This window comes from Poecilia latipinna, unplaced genomic scaffold (assembly GCF_001443285.1).
Source record: "Poecilia latipinna isolate Pla-1442-1.1 unplaced genomic scaffold, P_latipinna-1.0 Scaffold452, whole genome shotgun sequence".
NCBI lineage: Eukaryota > Metazoa > Chordata > Actinopteri > Cyprinodontiformes > Poeciliidae > Poecilia > Poecilia latipinna.
The window spans coordinates 57,923-78,509 of record NW_015113068.1 but is presented as its reverse complement, the minus strand read 5'-3'; the positions used below and the strand labels follow the sequence as shown (position 1 = coordinate 78,509).

Below are 20,587 nucleotides of genomic sequence, written 5' to 3'. Positions count from 1 at the left end.
TATTAAATTCTCACTGACAGCCATTTATTAATATTTTAGCAGTTTGTTATCAACATATCCTGCTGCTATGTGATCTTAATCTGAAAAGAAAAGAAAATGATTTTGATACTTTAAACAATCTGTGGCTTTAGAATAAAAAGGATTTTTTTTAAATAATTTGAATAATAAATTAAACTCAAATCAAATTGGACTGTAAGTTCAGTTTGTCTGACCGGACTGGTTGATTACACATTGCTCTTTACAATTTTTATTTATTTATTCTTTTCTTTCTTTCTTTCTTTCTTTCTTTCTTTTGTAAAGTGTCTTTAGACGGCCTTGTTGTTAAATGGCACTTTAGAAATAAACTGAATAAATGTAAAGACAAATTGTGTCTCAGATGTGCAAACAGGGTCAGAAATGAACAAAAAAAACAACATATCATAGTTTTTTATTTAATTGAACTGAAATCATATGAAGCCCATTAAATTTAAATAAAAGCATCGCAGTAAGCGGGGCTCCCCCAGACAGCAGCTCTGGTTTAATGCATCATCAGGAGTATCGACAGAAGGTCTGATGGGTCACAGAAGGTCACCGGTTCTTATCCATCACACTCATTAATAATTCACCCCAACCTCTACATGTGAATGATGTAATATGTGTCTGCTGATGATTTGGTGCCGCTGCGCGCCATGTGCTCATCTCCCGGCTGCCAAATGAAGACAAGATAATCCTGGTTTGTGGACAAATAAAGAGTGAGTAAAATGTTACCGCATAGATTTAAATAAACGCTGGTGGGAAATAAAAGTGATGCTGAGCTTGATGCGGCTTGACGGAGAGGCAGGTGGAGTCGTGGCTGCTGGGAGGGAGGGCGGAGAGCAGAGCATCCTCCCCCGTTGTTCCTGCTGCTGGTGTGAGGCGTGCGTAAAGACGCGTACATAGACACGCTCCGGCAGCTCGAGTTGGACCGGACCACTGTTCCAGTGCGACACGGGATGTGGTTCGGACCAGCGAGTGGTGCGGCACCACGGGGGAAGGCATCTGAAGCAGGCTGTCTGAACACACCGCGGGGGTGAGGAGGAGGGGGAAGCAGCTCCAGCGGAGAGGCAGACAATGAGGCTGGTCGATGCGCTCATCGCTGCTCTCTGAGAAAATGGACACGGAATGCGTCGTGACTTGATTTGATTTCTTTCTTTCTTTTTTTATTTTGGGATTCGCGCTGAATATTTTTCCTGCACTCCCTGGTTACTAAGGAACCAAATCAAAGATGAAATTTCCAATAGAAAACCCGACAAAACAAGTAAACTGGGACCCAGAGCAAGGTTGGTGAATCCATCATTTCCTCTTAAATCCTGAGTTTGCTGCCAATTCCAGAATGTGTTGATATGAAAGGCTCGTCTCAGCAGCAGCAGCAGCAGCAGCAGCAGCAGCAGCTACCTGCAGCACATCCGCATTACATTCTTCACACGCTTGAACAGTTCTGCTCTGTTTCCTGTTGCTAATTTGTCTTTTATTTGCACCGACAGTCTAAATCATGCAAATGGGTGTAAACAGCAGAAAGGTGTTTGTGACAGCCAGATCTCCATCATTCCTGTTCTTAGTTGTGCAAAGCAGCATTGATGGGAAAGTCAGAACAGCAGAATGTCTGAGACACGAAGCTTTTCAAAACAAAAGCATGAAGAGCTACTTTCCAAATTCATCCAAAAGATATTTCATTTCATTTTTAGAGATACATAAATAATATTCATTGAACATATCTACATTTCAGTTAAGCATATTGGTTCCACTCCAGTTCAGTTCATTTATATCGTGTTAATTATCTACTGATGTCTTAAGGCACATTAAAAGACAAACAGGTCCAATTCATTTAAACTGAAATTCACCATAAATCCAGTTCAAACCAGTTTCATAAAAATAAACTGGATTCAGTGACAAACTGTCAAATCAGACGTAAGGCACTCTGATCCAGTTTATGATAATTTAGTTTTATGTTCTCTTAGCCTCAGCAAAAAGCATAAAGTTATTTAAGTTAATAACTTTTCAGTAACTTTTAATCACAAGCCAGAAACCAAGCAGAACCAAATGATCCGAAGAAATATTTCAAATGAAATGATTTTTACTCATGTCATTCATTTTAGTGACAAACGTATAGTTTCTACAGTATTAGTCCAAATATATATAGATGAAATGTTAACATCTGTCCTCTCTACAGAGATTTTAATCGATAAAATCTCTGAAACAAGTTGCACAAATTCATTCATATAAATGTTCATCTACATGTAAAAGTAGAGATTATACCAATTTAGCAGATAAAATAAATTTAACTAAATAATTTAAACCAGTTTTAAAAATGTGCATATCAGCTCAATATGACATTTTAATTAATTACTAAGGTACTCATTTATTTGTAAGTCTGAAGTAGTAATAAAGTTTTAAATCTCTTCAAAGCAAACAGTGTGAAAACTGCCAGATCTGCAGCTCAGAGGAAAAAACGGCCAAACAAACGATCAGCTTCCTCTCTCACCTCTTGTGATGTCATCGACTGGACTAAACATTTGATGACTCAAAACAGAATCAGCTTTTTAATTTCTTCAGTTTGCCTTATAAAAACTTTACATCATGTGAAACCTGACAGTAAAATTATTTCTTCTAAATAAAATAGATAATTACATATGAATGTAAATACATGTAGATAGTGTCCCTTTTATCCTTACTTCATTCCTCTAAAGATTTTATATTTTTATAACTTATATATGTTTTAACCAGATTCCTTGTTAGTGCATTTTAAATATTTGACAGCATGACTTTTATTTTGAAAAACTGCTTTTACCGGAAGATGCAGGCGTTCAATAGCAGCTTGATGGCGGATTTTATGAGTTAATGCCTGGAAGCAGCTCGCTGCCATCAGGAATCACAGAACCAACAGAGAACCAACAGAGAACCAACACAGAACCAACACAGAACCAACAGAGAACCAACACAGAACCAACACAGAACCAACAGTATCTGACTCTTATTTCAAATCGTTTATTAAAACTGTTTAAAGAGTGAAACAGGAAAAGCAGAAACCTGCTGGAGTTTTACTTCAACCAGCTCCAACCCAGAAGTTCTGCAGGTCCCATCAGAACATCCGATGGGATCAGCTCCTCCACCATCAGCTCCACCTCTTCCATTATGGATCATCATCTGTGTATTTTCCTTTTTCCTCTCTGGTCAGAGAAGCGCAGTGTGAGGCCAGAGGAGTGAAGGCATCTAATAGCATGAAACACTTTCCCCTCCCTGCTTATCTAATTTACAGGAATCAATGTGAAGCTGTTTCAGTAGCTCCAAATGAATTTACAGTAATGGCACCTTCACCTCCAGGAAGCCAGACGGTGTTATGTTCGCTGCAGTTTGGTTTGGACTGCAAGTTGTAGTTTGGGTTCTTAGTTTACATTTATTTTTCTAAATGTCATAAAACATGGTTTCCTGGTGAGCCGCAGTTTTTCACCTTCACTTTCTTCCTTGAAGACTGCTTCATCTAAGATGTATTACATAAAAAACAAAGTAAATAAAACAACTTTTCCTGTTTTTTCATTGTTTATCACAGTTATCACCCACAGTGATATAAACGTTAGTTATCCACTTCCACTGATTACAGAACATTTACATTTACTGCTACATTTGGCCCTGAAGGTTTTAATCTCTCTGCAAAATCAGTTTATTGGGAACATTTGGAACTGCTCAGCTGTTTGTGATGAACAGATTACCCATCAAGAGTTTAAATGTCTAAATAAAACTAATCTTACAAGAATTATTTCCAAATTCATCAATAAATCCTATTTTCAAGTCACTCATTGCATGAATAATCCTTGAAAGAAAAACACTTGAAATATTTTTAGTGTTGATAGAAATGTTTTATTGTAAGCCTTAATTAAGAAAAGAGATTACTGCCTTACACAAAAAAATTACAAAAAGTCAATTACCTGAAAAGATTCAGTTGGAAACATATTTCTTATGTTTAGCATTGATGAAGCAGTAGCTACGCCCCCTGGTGGTGAACCAGGAAGCTGCGAGCCGCGAGGCTCCTGAGGTTGTCCAGAACTGATTGCATAAAACCTGCAGACTTGGTGGCTTCAGCCGAGGTTTCAGTTTCCACAGGAAGGCCAACGGCACCGCGCTGCTCACCAACAGATCCAGAACCAGAAGAAAAGTCAGCTCCAGCGTGTTCACAAGGCATTTACACACAAACCCAAGGACGAGATGAACTGAGGGTGTTTTCCCCATGTTGATCAGGACTCTGCTGCTTTTTCCTGTGCAGCTTGTTGCAGCGTTTGGTATATTGCTGCCCGTAAACGTAACTTTTAGTGAATAACTAAAATGATTCCTCTGTCAGAGATTGAGACTGTTCTTGGACGTTCTTGATTCCTGGTGGATGTTTGGCATAGAGTTGCGTTAAAGCAGAACCGTTTTTCCTCCAGTAAATCCATTTCTCATCCGACCCTCCATGTGGAGATGAGAAGCGTCTCAGACAGCCGCCGCCCTGAGGCGCTCCAGCCGGAGAGGTGTGGGTGTTTGGGTGGAGGCCAGAGCTCTGAAGAGCTTCATAAGCCAACACATTTAAAAGTTTTCTAAATTTGGTTCCTTCATGCTGTGGCTTGTTGACCTGCAGCAACATCTTATGCATTTATTAATACCTAACCCAGCAGAGTGATGTTAGATCTGCTGTCAGCTTAGTGAACCAGGGAGGCCTGTCTGCATGAAGGCTGTGCTGGTCTCATTTTTAAATCCAATTCATTTCTGGGACTTTAATTAATTAATCGTATTTCAATTGAAAAACTTAAAAGTTCATCTTTCCAGAATTTCAGGAAGTCCTGATCATTAATGGATGAAATCTGGGCTGTGCTCACTGACATTAGCGTTAGCTGCTACAGGCTTAGCATGCTATTTCATGCTTCGTTGATAGGCTAACTGTTTTTAGCACAACTTCAATACATCAATAGTCTTTTCCTTCGTCCAATCAGATCGTTTAGAGGAATTAACCCTCAGTGGACCAGAGAAGAGGCGCTGCGGTTCGTCGTTTCTGGATGTCGCTTGTGCATCAGAACAGACCAGAAACACGATGCAAAATGCAAACATGTTAAAATCTATTAATTATTTAATCAAAATGAACGTGTTAAAACCCAGCCGGCCCCACTTCAGTCAGAACCATTTCATTGCCATGAACTACTCGCCGTTATTTCTAGAACTTTTTTGTTATTCTGTGAAAACCAAACGGAGGACAGGACGGAGGATCTATTCTCTGTTGATGGAAAATAAAGACAAGCACAAAAATTGCTTGAGGTGCAAACAACAACTTTTTTGTTTGCTTTCTACCTGTGATCCCCTCACTCAGTGGCGCCCTGGGTGTGAGCCGTATTGCCCGTATCAATAACCCATAACTGTTTGTAAATGATTGTTTTGCTCGGTTTAGTTCTGTTTCCATATTTTTAGATCAGAACGTTGTTTAATACTTTCCAGCATGATTGAAGCAGAAGTTGATGTTGAAGTTAATCTGAAGGTGAAGGAGGGCGAGCCTAACGTGGATAATACTTATTTTTTCCTGATAGCATTCCGTCTATTTTCCGCGAGTGAGCAGAGAAAAGCTTTATAGACCTTGTGAGTGGGGATAATAGGGATTTTAATGGCTGTAATGCTCTTATGTCTGCATGCAGTAAGATATCTCTAACTATTAAATCTGAACTGCAAACCATTAGAAATGGTTTAATTAAACCCATGTCATTGGTTTACATTTTTAATTCTACATGTCAACAAGCTGTTTACCACAGACCAAGATAGATGTGTCTGGGCTCTGGGATCGATTCGGCAGACCAAAATGCCTTTGCATTCACTTTACAGGGAAGAAAAAATCTCCAGATTTCTTGTACTTTTCCTCCAGGCCATGGAAATATTTTCATGTTCCGTCTGTCCAAATAAAACGTAACATTTCTTCTGGTCTTGTTTCCTAGTGGCGGTCCAGACCCACTTGGTGCCGCCCAAAAAGATGCAGCCAGGCATGGTGAAGTCCAGCCTGGTCCATGCCAGCGTGGCCACCATGCAGAACCCGATGGGCTACGACCCGCGGGCCAACGGCCACTGCGCCCTGCCGCGCCTCTCCATCTCCTCGCGCTCCGCCAGCATGGTGGCCAGCCTGGACGCCAGCACCGACGGCTCCATCGCGGCGCTGCAGTCCGTGATGAAGTGGAAGACGGTGATGGCGGTGTTCGTGGTGGTGGTCCTCTACCTGGTGGCTGGAGCTCTGGCCTTCAAGGCCCTGGAGCAGCCCTTTGAGAGCAACCAGAAGACCAGCATCACCCTGGAGAAGGCCTCCTTTCTGGAGAGGAACCCCTGTGTGACTCCCACCGAGCTGGACGCCATCATCAAGGTGGGTTTGGATCTTATCCATGTTGCATCTAGTCTCCAACAGATGGGCTTTCAAAACGCTTCAGGAGTTGGAGAGCAAGTCAAGTTCTTCAAGGACAGAATAACTTACTCAGTGAAGGATAACGCCTTGACCTTTAACCTAAGGGAAGGGAGAGTCATGGAACAGCAGGCAACAGAAACCGATGATTTTGTACCAATGAACATAACCTGTGTTTTATCAGTTTAGTCTGAGGAATCTTGAGGTAAACCAGCATTCAGTTTCATTTGAACGGTAAGAGAGACGATTGAGGCCCTAAAATAAAGTAGAGTTGGGTGTGGACTTCACTGTAACCAAATTTATATCGACTCTGCAGCAGAAACTACCAAGAGGAAAGAGATGAACAAGAGGGGACTGAGGACAGAACCTTGAGGATCGCCACTGTTAACTGTAAACTAAGACAAAATGTTTGTCACCATATCTGGCTGTGACAGAACAGGTGAAGGCAGGAAGTGTTGCAGAATAAAAGCCTAAAGAACGACAGGCTGCATGTTTATGTGCAGATCAGGGATGGAGGGAAAACTATGGAGACAAACGACAAAATACAGAGAGGAAATAAAAACTAGAACAGATGGAAATAACACGAGCAACAGCCACAAAACCACCAGAGATCAAGATGATAAAACTCTCCTAATTCACTTTTAATTTAATTTGTGAATAAAAACAAAATGTTTCACTATGAATCCATTAGTCTATTTTCACAGTCTAATATTGTGTTTCTATGTAGCATAGCTAAAATCAGCCTGGAGTTTATCTCACATGTGGAAGATCAGTGATGATTCGCTGTAAATTAGTCAGACGTTGTTTTGGAGGCTGAAATGTCACAGGAGAAATCTGATCTGAACTGTCTGTTCATGTTGACATTTGTCATAAAGAAAAGGAGAATGCTGGACAGGTCAGGAGAAGAAGAGGTGATGTCTGCTGTCCTCTGTTGGCTTAACATTTATACATCTGCTATATGAGAGGCTAACTTCAGGTTTATTTAATCACTGTTTGGAGAATCTCAGATCTTAATTCCAACATTTAAAGATCAATTCTACATTTTTGCAGCTTTCTGAACTTGAGTGTGATATCTGAGGATGTTCTTGTCAACTTCAGAAAAGTCTCGCCTGATCTGACTCTGACACTCCGCCTCGCCTGTGAAACCTGAGCAGAGGTGTGTGTGTACCTGTTGTTTCCTTCAACACGTTCTCCTGTCTGTATTAGTCACAGTTTGGAAGTCAAATGTATTTATATCCAATTCAAGGTTAGAATTAATTAAACTGATTCCAGAGAAAAGGGACAGAATGATCCATGTAGAGTTCAAGGAAATAAAAAAAGTTGCTGGGATTTTTCTGACTTCAAGTAGAAACTCAACCAGTGACAAACTGAACCAGTAATTTATCAGCAGGACTTGAAATTTCCCTTGTTGTCAGTTTATAGTCCAGGAAACAGAGACCGAGTTCAGTCAGGATCCAAATTAACCGTCCATTTAACTGTTTTTTACTCTGTCAGCAGCAGTGATATGAAGCACAGCAGTGATTTATTCTGTTCTCTGGCATTAAACTGAATCATCATCCAGACTGAGGGTCACTGCATCACCATGACACGCACAAGTGGAAACGGGAATGGGAAAATGATTTGAGATGTGCCGGAGTACGATGAGCAGAAAGTTTACAGGTTCAGGCCTGAAGATCAGCCAGACTGCAGAAACCGTTACAATACGCTGCAAAAAACCCAGGAAGGAAAAAGAACCCAGCAACAACAACCTTATGCAACAACCAGGCAGTTCTCAGTCTGCAGCCCAGTCCTTGAACTAACCCAAACGGGTCGGTGGCGCTCATCTTTCCACCAGAATAACTCCATTTGATCGCCCACTCTGCTCGGCAGAGCCTCTCTCCCTCTGCAGCTCATCCAAACTTTATTTGGGATCCGTCCTTTTTCTGCACCACATTCCCTTTGTTGTACTCAGCCTTTCAGCCACTGATGCTCCATCATGAGTTTTTGAAAAAATCAATGAAAGTACTGCCTAAGAAGACGTGTGGAAATGAAAACCTTTAGCGTGGCGAGCCTGGGGTCCAGAGGAATCAATTATTCATTGAGCAGATCTGCAGACACAAACCTCCTGGAGTGAATCACAGCCAGCAGCGTCTTCTGGACAAATCAGCTCAATCTCTACTTCAGATTCATGCCATGACAGAACCAGTCTGAAGGAAGACTATCTCAGTGTGTTCAGTGGATTTATATATTTGAATTCTGAATGACTCGGTTTCTACCTGATGAACAGCAAACCGTAGCCAGCCTGAAATCTTAATGTGTTGTTATGAAATGACAACATGGATTTTCTTCAGAACACTTTCTATTTGCCCATGTCAAAGTTTGAGTTTCCAAACTTTACAAAGTGTCTCAAAAGAATGCACAACTCTTCACCTTTTTAAACTTAGTCACAGTGAAACCAGCAGCGTCAGTGTTTTTATAAAGATTTGGAAAATAGAAGGAAAATAATGAATTACTTTCAAACTGCAAACTAAGAGGAGAAAATAACAGCGATCGAAGATTCATTCATTTAACTGCAGAAAGAACAGAAACAAGAAAAAAAAGAAACTGAACACAAAGAAACGAACTGAGCAGGAAAAGATCTGCTAACAACCAGGAGCGTATCTAAGGTTTAAATGTCCTTAGTGTATCTCCTGCCTGTCACTCTGCTCAGCTGGAGGGAAAAATGCATCCAACATCCAGAGTTTGCTCCTGTAAACACTGTGAAAATCTTTGGTTCAGAACACAAATAGAGAATCATTAAAGCTGCATTCATTTTAAGTTTGTCAGTAAAACGCGTCATTGTTCAGTTCAAAGTTCTCTGAAGTTTGAGCTTTGTTAAGCTTGACTGGCAGCAGATTTATGATTACTGCACAGATGTAATAATGACATGTTCACTGATGGAAAGAGGAAGAAAGTGAATATCAGTCTTTCTGAAAAACAAACGTATTCCTAATAAACGTTGGAGCAGCTCTTACAGTAGCAGAATGACTCAGTTTTATGTGTCTGCTGTTTGAAGAAAAGGCCTGCAGGACCTGCTGCTTCACACGTACATCATCAGAAAGTCTGCCTGCTCCTCTTACAGCTTTGGTTATTAGTTATCTGTTTGTGCTCCAGTCGCTCAGCGGAGAGCTGGCAGCGGCGACGCTCTGTTGTCAAACTGTTCTGGTGGAGAAGTTGACAGGAAAATGGCAACCTTGGGAAGCCTGTGTGGGCCGATCTATCAGGACGGCAGCGCTCGTTAAGGCTCGCCGCACAGCGTGTGCTGACTTAATGCGGCCATGCGCGTCTGTTGACCTCGTCACGTCTGCTCCGGTACCGCAGATGCCCACTCACCCACTGGGTGCCACAAACACTGCAGCCCTAATTGGCTTTGGTTGATGACTCACTGTGGCATTATGTCTCTGGCAGCAGTTAGGCTCCATGTATTGATGACTCACTAATCTGCAAATAAACTTCTGCATTCACCGGATTACTGCAAGTAAAAATACATCAGAAACGCTCTAGCATGCCATGAATTATGTAACATAAGAGAAAAGTGTAACAGGTTGGGTTTGTTTTTATTTCTAAGGATTAGCTGCACAGAATGCTGCAGAGGAGGGATTTAGCCTTAAAGTATTAGTTCAGAGTTTGTTCTTTAGTAGTAAAACCACCTGTTATTGTTGTTGAACTCAGTTCTTGGTTGTAGCATCAAATATTTCAAGGTGGTTTGGGTCAGTGTTCAGGTGTTACTGATGTTGAAAGTGTTGCAGAGCAGAGTTGTTGGCAGCGTGTCAGAATGCAGCAGGGGGTGGAGAGCGTGAGGAAGCTGCTGCCCGGATCGCTGCTGTCACCCGCTGAGGGGAGGAAACGCCGCTGAGAGGATGGAAATCTGCAGCGACGGTCTGCTCTCTAATGATCTGCAGCGCAGGACGAGAAAACGCATCAGCCAGCTGGAGGTGGCAGCGTTTCTGCACCTGTAGAGAAACCAAAGCAGACCAGAACATTACGGAGAAACAAACAGTTTGGATAATTACCAAATTCACAAAGTTTCACATCAGACAAAAATAACCTCAAATGAGTTTGAGACTTTTCAAACCAGTCTTGGTCATTTCACACTCGACTTCCTCCAGTACAAAATGAGACCTTGTGTTGCTTTTATATCCACCAATTCTCACCTGCAAGGTTTCTCAAATGCTTTACATAGTTTTTATTAAATCTCATAAACGACAGGGTGTCAGCCCTCATTTTCCTTTGACTATTCTAGTTTGTCTGCCACCAAACAATAACAATCCTGGCTTGTGGACAAAACAACATCAGATGTTTTCCCACCTGACAGCCCGTTGGACCCGGTTCTACTGGAACCCAGAACTCCATCATCTGCTCCTCCTCCAGCTGCTATGGTTCTGAGTCACACCAACCTGTTCCCCTCCTGGCCTGTGGGGGCGCTGCACCAAGATCCACTGAAGAAAACAACACAAAACCTCTGAAGACACTGAGAGCAACTTCCTTCTTCACCAGATGGAAACAAGATGGAGGCGTCAGGTTTTAGCGGTGGGAGGATTTCTCTTTAGGCTAAAGACCAGGAGCCATTTCTGCTGCTAGCGCTAGGCTAACATATTTGTTTTGATTACACTTACCCAGAATGCCCTGCGCTGTAGTCCATTTCCTGCTTTTGGAGCGGCCTCTGCTCCGCTTAGCTTTCACATGAATTCAAACCGAACTTCAACCGAACCCAGACTGAGGTTTGTAGGCAGACACAGATTTGGGTACCGTAGTTTAAAAGTTACTGTTATGTTGGTTAGTTTAAAGAACATGAAGAATTGTGTCTGAAGCATGTGTGTTGCTCTGAATAGAGCATCATTTAGGCAGAAAGGCTGTGGCATTCACAGTGATCTGCTGTGGTGTGACCAGGTATGAAGCTTCTGGAATTATCTGACTGTTCAGGAATGAGATTTCAGTGAAGAGACTCAAGTGATCAAATAATTATTAGCTGAATTGATTAGAAAGGAGGTGAAGCTGAGATTCATATTTGGTTTCAAGCATCCGGCATCCCAAGGAGAGGAATGTGTCTGCTTAGCTTAGCTTAGCTTAGCTTGAGATGGAACTTTGACTCTGTAGCGGTGGCGTCCATGTGGCTTGTGCACGGCCTGTGTGGAGCTGACAGCATCATTGTAGACTGGCTGAACATCTGTGTGTGTGTGTGTGTGTGTGTGTGTGTGCGTGTGTGTGCGTGTGTGTGTGTGTGTGTCTGCAGCTTTGTGTGGAGCTGTGTGCCAAGATGAAAATGACTCTGTTTATATTGATTTTAGATGTAAATTAATGTCTTAACATAACAAATATTTGTTTTCACTATTGATTTGAATAAATTAGCCGTTATTTGGACAACCTGATACTTGCATCTCAGACAGATCCTTTTTTTTAGTGTGGTTGTAAAAGTTATGGGGCAAAAATAGAAGTCCTTATAAAATATTCAGACACATCGAGCAGATATGTATTTCTGCCCCTCGACTCTAAAATTAGGAAATCTTTGGCTTTTTTGATGGGATATTTTCCCTCATAAATGATTGTTTATTAAAACCTCAAGCATTTTGAAAGTGATTATTTTTAGATTGAGTGGATGTTGTTAGTTGGGTTGATGCAGCTGAGGTGAGATGGTGAGTAAGCACGTCCAGCAGCGTGTTTGCAGGTTGTGTTTTACTGCTTGGAAATGTGTGTCAGAAGAGTACATGCATATTTTATTCTAACGGCTTGCAGCTTTCAGAAAGCTTGAGTGAACAGATTGGGGGTTGCCCTGAATGAAGAAGCCGCAGCTGAAAGCATGACGCGCCAGCAGTGCTGAGAGCAAACAGTTTCACAGTGAACATTTGCCCCCAGAGGCAGAATATTACCGAGCACATGTATATGGAAATTATAAAATAAATGCTTTTCTCATCTAATGCCCATAAAGACAGAGATTATAAAGAACAAAAGATAATAGGTTGATGTTCCTGGGTGCATAATGGAGCCCAGAGGGAGATCATTGAGAAGAGATGCTGTAACTGGTTTTCACTCTATAATATGTGGACGAAACAGAAAAGACCAACTCTGAACAGCTTTGGTTAAACAGGAACATGGAACAAGATCCTGTGTGAACACAACACTCCATAAATATTGTTTATTTCTGAAACAAAGAAACTCCCTCAGATTTTACAGTCTGTTGATTAGTGTCACAACTAACATAACTTTAAATTATTTGAGTACAAGATCAAGAAAAACTCTTTCTGCAATTCTTTTATGGACTAAATGGACTATGAGTAACAGAGCAGCTGATAGAGGTCACATGACCAGGTGTGCTAACCTGAAACCGCAGCCTGAACTTCTGGAAGGTTCCTCCTGACTTTACTCACATTTTAACTGAGTTGTTTAAGTTTGCACTGAGTCCAATACGTCCTTTAAGACTGATCCTTGTAGCTCAACTTCTGATTCCTACTGACTGCATTTACAGGATCACATTAATCTGCAACATGATGCTAAAAGCCTTGAAATAAATTCAGTACCATTTTAGAACCTTTTGTTTAGTGAGACTATTTTTCCATTTGATGAAAAAAAAAAACGATAATTCTGGTGTTTTTACAATAGTGTTAATTATTGTAAACTATTCCTACCAAACTAATAAAAATTCAAATTCTCAACCAAAATGAAAAAACAAATCAAACCTTTTATTAAGGGTTGGAGGAACAAAATCCATGTGCAGAAATAATCGTTTCACAACAATAGCCCCAGAAATCCCTGGGGCTATATGTTTTATGAGTTAATATAAATTAACTCATAATTTATGAGTTAATTTATATTAACTCATAAATTTAAAAAATCCTGATGTTACTATTTTAACTCTACAAGGTTCCACCAGATGTTGTTTTTCCACTTTTTAAGATTAAATGTTTGAATCACCTTCATATAAAGTTTTATTTATTTTCAAAGTATTTTCATTTTTAAAACATTTTTAGACTTTATTTTGTCTAGAAGTCTTTTTCTATGAAGTGCATAATGTGACGGTGTGTGTGGTTTGTCCAGACTTTTTGCATTAACACATATTTATGGATTAATGTAACAAACTACAACAGAAGTGCTGCATTTCACCTTTTACACTAGCTCTGCTGCCAACTAGTGTAAAATATGTAAATTCAGGAAAAATACAAAATAAAACCAAAAGAAAAAAAACAAGGGTCAGATTGAAAAGTTAACTCATAGATAAGTATGGTGGAGGATCGATGATGCTGTGGGTTGGTCCATTTCATCTGGACGTCTCTGAGATATGAGGGCAGTTTGAACTCTGGGAACTGAACCCAGCAGATAGAAAACCAACCTTCTTCCATGAATGTTTTGGTCTGCAGACCCAGACTGAGCCGAGCTGAGGAGCAGAGAGGAGCGGAGCGATGACTCCAGAAACATCTGGAGAGATGCCTGAAGATCTCTGTCTGGTTGCTCCAATTAGAAAACTCTGAGCCGTACTGTGGGGAAACAGAGGTTATAAATAAGGTCAAAGGTGTGACAGGATCCATGCTGAGGGTCATGTGTGAATATCTGGGCAGAGAAACAGTCTGTCTGGGAGCCCGGCGCTCTGAACCGTTTCTTCTCTATGACTGCTGAGCTGCTCATGTTTAGCTATTTTCTCTCCCTGTGCTTTGATCAGAGTTTATTTCTATATAAATCTTGAGTTTTGATCAGTGTCCCTCCTCCCTGTTTCCTGCAGCATGCGATAGACGCTGTGAGCGCAGGAGTGAGGCCTATTGGAGAAACGTACAACTCCAGCTACTGGGACATGGGCAGCGCCTTCTTCTTTGTTGGAACGGTCATCACCACCATAGGTAGGAGCCAGAGAGGCTCTGCTCAACGCGTTCATGCAGCCTCAGCCGTATGAGTCAATAAGATGTCAAGTTTAATATTAAACCTCACACAGAATGTAATAATTACTTTGCAGAACATTTTTTAATGTATGAATTTTAACTTGTTCATTTCTATTAATTGCATAAATTTTAGCATGTAAAAGTTTTAATGCAGTTATCAGAATTTTATTAAAATACATAAATCCTGAGCTGGAAATTTTGTGTTATGTTTCTGGTACGTCTGTAAATCTGACGCACGGTCTGCTGGCAGCAGTGATGGATAATAAAGCTGCTTCTCTCGGCCCACTGAGGTTCATTTCTGCTTCAAAACGATCCAACTGGATGCTAGATAACAACATTGTTGTATTCAAGTTGTGCTAAAAGGAGCTAGCCTATCAGCGAAGGTCATAAACCACAAGTTAATATAAAACAAAACATTTATGAAAATACATTTCATTGTTCCCATTTTGACAGTAAATGTTTTTCTGTCCTTTCCAGTTTTATTTGCTGTGGTTGAATAGATGCAGTAAAGTCTCAGCTGACCTGGGTCTCATTATTATTCCCGGGTGATTTGAACGCCGGCGCTCGCTCCTGGAGCTAACAGCCTGTGAAGCTCAGCATTCTCATAATTGCTTAGAGAAACTGCTGACATAAACATGTTGTTTTCTCACGACGAGCCGCCGTCCTGAAACAGCTCCTGCTGCTTTTACACAAAACATGGAGACGATTGAGAGACCATTTAAAACACCAACATGAGGTTCATCAGACATGAGCTTTCTCTTTCAGCTGCCTTCATGGACAGAGCTTCACAAAATCCATTCATACACACCACTTGTTACTTCTGACAGGTCTTATATATCATGTGATAGATAAAAGATAATATTTTATTTATAAAAAATATGAGTGAACATTCAGCATCATAAAGATCCAGGAACGGAGCAGCAGGTCAGGGAGGAAGTTCTGGCTTAAAGCAGGCTCGGTTTTACTGCAAACAGTAAAAACTTTTAGAGTTTAGATGTTTACAGCCGGCAGAGAAAAACCCCAAAAGAGTGAAAATGTTCCCCAGAGTACCAACTCAGTGGTGCAAATACTAACACTTTTCACTTTCTTATTTATATCATTTTCCTTTAGCTTCACGTAACTTTTTGCAAATCATTAAAATAAACCAAAATTCGTCATCTTAACGTAAAAAATGTGAGTTTTAAGTAATTCTGCCAGCTGCTGCTTTAAGTGTCGGGTTTCGGTGAGTTAAAGAAGAAGGAATCACGCTGCCTCCTCCGTCACTGATTCTGACCTCACTGTATCTCTGTATGTTACAGTAAAGTCATTATTAATGCAGTTTCCTTTAAACCTAATTACAGTCTGTTGGAGCTTTTCCATGCACTAAGAGGTATTACATAAGGCCATCGATTGATTGAGTTACATAAGAGAAGCTTGATTGAGTCTTGCTCCTCGTCTTACGCGCCAGCCTTCCCTGCTCTTCTCTGCGTCTGTTTTGGGTCTGAGCGGTTCTGAAACGTTCTCCTGTTCTCCACAGGTTATGGGAACATCGCTCCCAGCACGGAAGGCGGGAAGATCTTCTGCATCTTTTATGCCATCTTTGGCATCCCTCTCTTTGGCTTCCTGTTGGCGGGGATCGGAGACCAGCTGGGCACCATGTTTGTGAAAAGCATCTTGCGAGTTGAAAAGATATTCAGGGTGAGGAGTGTGTTGTCTTTGTTTTTATCAGGATGTTTTTTTAGCTCTCAGAGGAAAAACAACCTATGTAATGATGCCCAGTGTCTGAAAACTGCTGTGTTTATGTATCACTTTATCTTTTTAAAGGATATCCAGTGTGAATCTATCATATTTGAACCTTTTAATAATCCATGTTTTCCTAGTTTCTAATCTCTTTCTTGGTTTGCTCAGCAAAAACACAGACAGATCAGTCAGACGAAGATAAGAGTGACGTCCGCCCTCTTGTTCATCCTCGCCGGCTGCATCGTCTTCGTCACCATCCCTGCTGTCATCTTCAAGCACATCGAGGGCTGGACGACGCTGGAGGCCATCTACTTCGTTGTGATCACCCTCACCACCGTGGGCATCGGCGACTACGTGGCAGGTCGTCCCACAGCTGCAGCCGTTTACTGAAGCTGCAGGATTCAGGTCCTCTAACATCGCTTTTGCTCCTGCTGCAGGTGGGAATCGCACCATCGACTACATGAACTGGTACAAGCCTCTGGTGTGGTTCTGGATCCTGGTGGGGTTGGCGTACTTTGCTGCTGTTCTCAGCATGATCGGAGACTGGCTGAGAGTTCTTTCTAAAAAGACCAAAGAAGAGGTGAGCGTCCATATTTCTGCATCTTCAACAAGCCTGGTGTCGCTTTCCTACGCAATTCAACTCAATTCTCATTTCCCTTCAATGCTCCATCTGGAATTTCTCCCATTGAGCTCAATTTCTCAGAATGAATTTCAAACAGGCGAATCAAAGAACAGAAGGAGTTTTGAACAATGATTTTGATTTCATAGGTCAGAGAGAAGCATTTCTGACTGGGTAAAACCAGATCCAATCGATTACAACTCTCCAGTCCGCTTGGCGTTCACATATACATACAAACCATATCAGAGTTCACTTCAACCGAACCCAGACGGAGGTTTGTAGACCAGAGTTCGTCATTTTGGTTCGATTGTGTATTCACACCTCCATAAACGACCTGGACTTTCTAGAAATACATTAATAATTAATAACAAATGGATTAAAGCGGACTAACCCATGGGTGCCATTTGTAGAGGGACACAGTAAAAAATTAACAGCAATATTTTATTTTATTTAGCTTGTGATGGACAAGAAATGGGAGTTCATTTCTCAGTCATATTTTCTGAATGTCAGATTCCCAAACTAAATATTTAATTCATGTAATATTTACTACAGTAATCTCAAATTAAATATTTAGTTACGAGCAAATTTTTTTAGTTAATAAATTGAATATTTAGTTTGTTAACTAAATAATTAGTCCTAAAGTAAATATTTATTTTCCAAACTAAATACTTAGCTCAGACCTTAGTAACTAACTGGTAACTAAATACTTATCTCCTCAATTATATATTTAATTTGAACATTAAATGTTTAATTTATAAGCTAAATTTTGAGCTTGTGAATTAAATACACTGCTCAAAAAAATAAAGGGAACACTCAAATAACACATCCTAGATCTGAATGAATGAAATATTCTCATTGAATACTTTGTTCTGTACAAAGTTGAATGTGCTGACAACAAAATCACACAAAAATCATCAATGGAAATCAAATTTATTAACCAATGGAGGCCTGGATTTGGAGCCACACACAAAATTAAAGTGAAATGTTCCCTTTATTTTTTTGAGCAGTATATTTTGTTTGGAACGCTGAGATTTATAAAACTATGAATAATATGGTGAAATGAATTCCTATTTTTTTTTCTTGCAAGTCAAACCAAACAAAACATTGTTTGTATTTTTTTATTGTGTGAACACTTTTATTGATGATATTGTGATTTGTTCAGATGAACCTCTATGTGTGTAATATAACTGCTGTTCTGATCGTTTTGGTTTTTCTGTTTCAGGTCGGGGAGATCAAGGCTCACGCTGCTGAGTGGAAGGCTAACGTCAGAGCGGAGTTCCGTGAAACGCGACGGCGCCTGAGCGTGGAGATCCACGACAAGCTCCAGCGGGCCGCCACCATCCGCAGCATGGAGCGCCGCCAGCTGGGCCTGGAGCAGCGCGCTCACTCGCTCGACATTCTCTCTCCAGAGAAGCGGGCGATGTTCGCCAGCCTGGACGCCGGCCGCTTCAAGACTTCTTCCCAAGAAAGCATCAACGGCAAACTGAACAACCTGAGGCTGAAGGGCGCCAGCGAGACGTACGACCAGCAAGGCAGCGAGCAGACGCCACAGACTGCGTCTTCCTCGGAGGAGAACCTCTTCAACCTGCGCTTCGGCTCGCTCACCAAGCTGGCCCGGCGCAACAAGAACCGCGACCTGTGCAGGAACATCACCGAAGACTCCCGGCGTACTAGCATGGCCATCAATACGCCCATGCAAGGGGAGGAGAGAACGGGCGAGGATGAGGAGCCAGACGAAGAGAGCCGAGAAAAGAAAGAGGAAAACATCAGCCTGACAAACCTGTCGCAGTACGCAGCGGAGCGCAGCAAGCTCAACGGCTTCACACCGACACAAGCCAAGGACAGAGAGAGCGATCAGATCCCAAATGCATGAACACTTCAGCTGCAGACATAGACTGTAGAAAGAGACGGAAAGAAAGTCGGACTGAGTCACAGGGAGAGTTCACAGTCCTTTGAGATGTCAAGAAACGTGCCTTTTCTGTTTCCTATGCTTCGACTGGAACCGTTCCCATCAAATTCAGTCATCGTGCCATAGCAATGGGAAGAAAACCTGCTGCCAAAAATGAATCAAAACAAACATCCAGAAGAGCCTGTTGTTCGATTACCTCATTACATATGTTGCTGTAAAATGGGCTACCTGTGATGTGAACTGAGCTGTCACACTCGGCTCTGTTGTCTTTCAGCCCCAGAGGCGCTCACGAGTCGGCCATCTGTTCACACTGAATCTTATTTTTCTCTCACACTGTGGGCGCGACAGCCAGAGAGCTGGATTCTTGTCATTCATCTCCAGAGACATTATCGATCATTTTGTCATCTCATACCGTGGTGGCTGTTTATGGGCTGCCGGCTTGCTGTGGAGGGACTTCTACCTTAATGACTGCAGTTTGGAGGGTTTTGGTTTTGCTGGATCAATAAACAACGCTAGTAGCTACCTAGAGGACATGTACAATTATCCCTACATTGTATGTGGCTTTGCATATGTAGCCTGACAGTAAAAAAAACAACTAAATATTAAGATCTGTGATGAAAAAAAATGAAAACAAACTATACACAGTGCATGGTTATTAAAACACAACCATAGCAGCTAGCTGGAATAACCTAAAGAGTTACAGCTGTTATAATGTTTCCTTTTTCGTGAAAAAATAAAATGTTTGGCTTTCACTCCTGGTTTCTGCTCATCCACAGTAAAACTAATGTGTTTTTGTAACGTCTAATTGTGAATTAACACAAACATCCAAACAGCTCCGGCATACTAAGATTGTCAGCAGCCTTTATTGTACACAAATTTTTTACACTTTTTTCAATCTGCCTTTTCTTTCTATCAGGATTTGACATGTCTACCTTGATTCTGTTCATGAATGTTATGCTGTTAATTTTTATACTCACTAGCATGTTTGCATCTGTGTTTCCTTGTTTTTCTATCAGCCACACACCTCGGTTTTGTGTATTTTCCATTAAGCTGTAACATGAACAAAAAATAGTGATATGAAGTGTTTAATTTTTAATAAAAATGCATTTTTCTATGCTTAAACTGCTTTCTCACCCAAATCCCTAGTAAACATACAGTTTTATATGTTTCATATAGGTTGAAAAGCTCAGTCAGTGAGCCTACATTTATGAATAAAAATGATTTTTTTATTGGTCTGCTATAAAACTTCTAATTTAAATAAAATGTTTGGGTTTTATTCACAGGACGCTGGAGGATGATGGGTGTTTTAGGGATGGGAATCTGATCTCTACACATCTGGATTAACTGAATGAATAACACCTACATCTCCAGGTCTCATTTAGTTAACGGCGGCAGCGCAGCTATAAATGGCACGTAAAATAGTGTTTTCGCCCTCCAGCATTTTGCGCATGCGCGAAATTTCCGGATGTAAACAATAACACGCATGGGGTCGATAGCATCTGTTACGGCTCTTTCATGAGTGGAGGGGGAAATGCTGCCTCACCATGCGTGGAGCTGAACGACGTGAATCTTCATGTGAAGAGGTGAACCGTCTCCGCGGAGTCCATGACGACGTTTCAAGTGAGTTAAAGGTTAGTCTGCTTCCAGTGTATTTGACAGCAGTGTGGCACATTTTACAAATAGCATTTGCTTTATCAAGGGGTCTGTTTCTCTTGTATAATCAACAGTGTTGCCAAACCTTAGGTGTGGCAGTGAATGTGTCGGTTGCGCATGCGCGTCCCTCCCAGTTTCTTCTTCGTCTGGTGAACTCCACAATGCTTTGCGGGATTCAAACAGGAAGCGCTGTTTGGTCAATGATTTGTTTTGTTTATTTTGCATACATTCAAATCGAAATTAACAGACACAATGAGGTAAAATCCAGTGTATTTAAGAATTTCCTTATAAATCTCAGAAATTTAAAACTGCCTTACCGATTCATTCCTTTCACGCATGCGCATGTCCATCGATCAATGGACTTCCTGCTCAAACAGACTGGGCTCAAG

At 41.2% G+C, this 20,587-nt stretch overlaps 1 protein-coding gene and 1 long non-coding RNA gene across 3 annotated transcripts; one reads left to right on the top strand and one right to left on the bottom strand.

Annotated features, from left to right (window-relative positions):
* Positions 1-621: 621 nt before the first annotated feature.
* On the top strand, positions 622-19,297 carry kcnk10b (potassium channel, subfamily K, member 10b). 2 transcript variants are annotated; one of them, XM_015038790.1, is made up of 7 exons: positions 622-1,298; positions 5,964-6,379; positions 14,145-14,259; positions 15,815-15,975; positions 16,186-16,378; positions 16,455-16,597; positions 17,859-19,297. In XM_015038790.1, the coding sequence occupies exons 1-7, from the start codon at positions 1,244-1,246 to the stop codon at positions 18,507-18,509; spliced, it is 1,734 nt and encodes a 577-aa protein (XP_014894276.1). In that variant the 5' UTR covers positions 622-1,243; the 3' UTR covers positions 18,510-19,297. The 2 variants fall into 2 exon arrangements, with proteins under 2 accessions (XP_014894276.1, XP_014894277.1); XM_015038791.1 differs by having other exon boundaries at positions 627-731.
* On the bottom strand, positions 8,736-10,832 carry LOC106951340 (uncharacterized). The gene is made up of 2 exons (XR_001425800.1): positions 10,742-10,832; positions 8,736-10,386 (listed from the first exon to the last, which is right to left on the bottom strand). It is a non-coding gene; the product is annotated as an uncharacterized LOC106951340 (long non-coding RNA).
* Positions 19,298-20,587: the final 1,290 nt, after the last annotated feature.

What these genes read in the sequence shown, in the direction of transcription:
- kcnk10b (XM_015038790.1), top strand. Translation starts at nt 1,244, where the DNA reads ATGAAATTTCCAATAGAAAACCCGACAAAACAAGTAAACTGGGACCCA. An exon ending in AACGGTCATCACCACCATAG is followed by an intron (nt 14,260 to 15,814) that starts GTAGGAGCCAGA and finishes TGTTCTCCACAG; the next exon opens with GTTATGGGAACATCGCTCCC. An exon ending in CATCGGCGACTACGTGGCAG is followed by an intron (nt 16,379 to 16,454) that starts GTCGTCCCACAG and finishes CTCCTGCTGCAG; the next exon opens with GTGGGAATCGCACCATCGAC.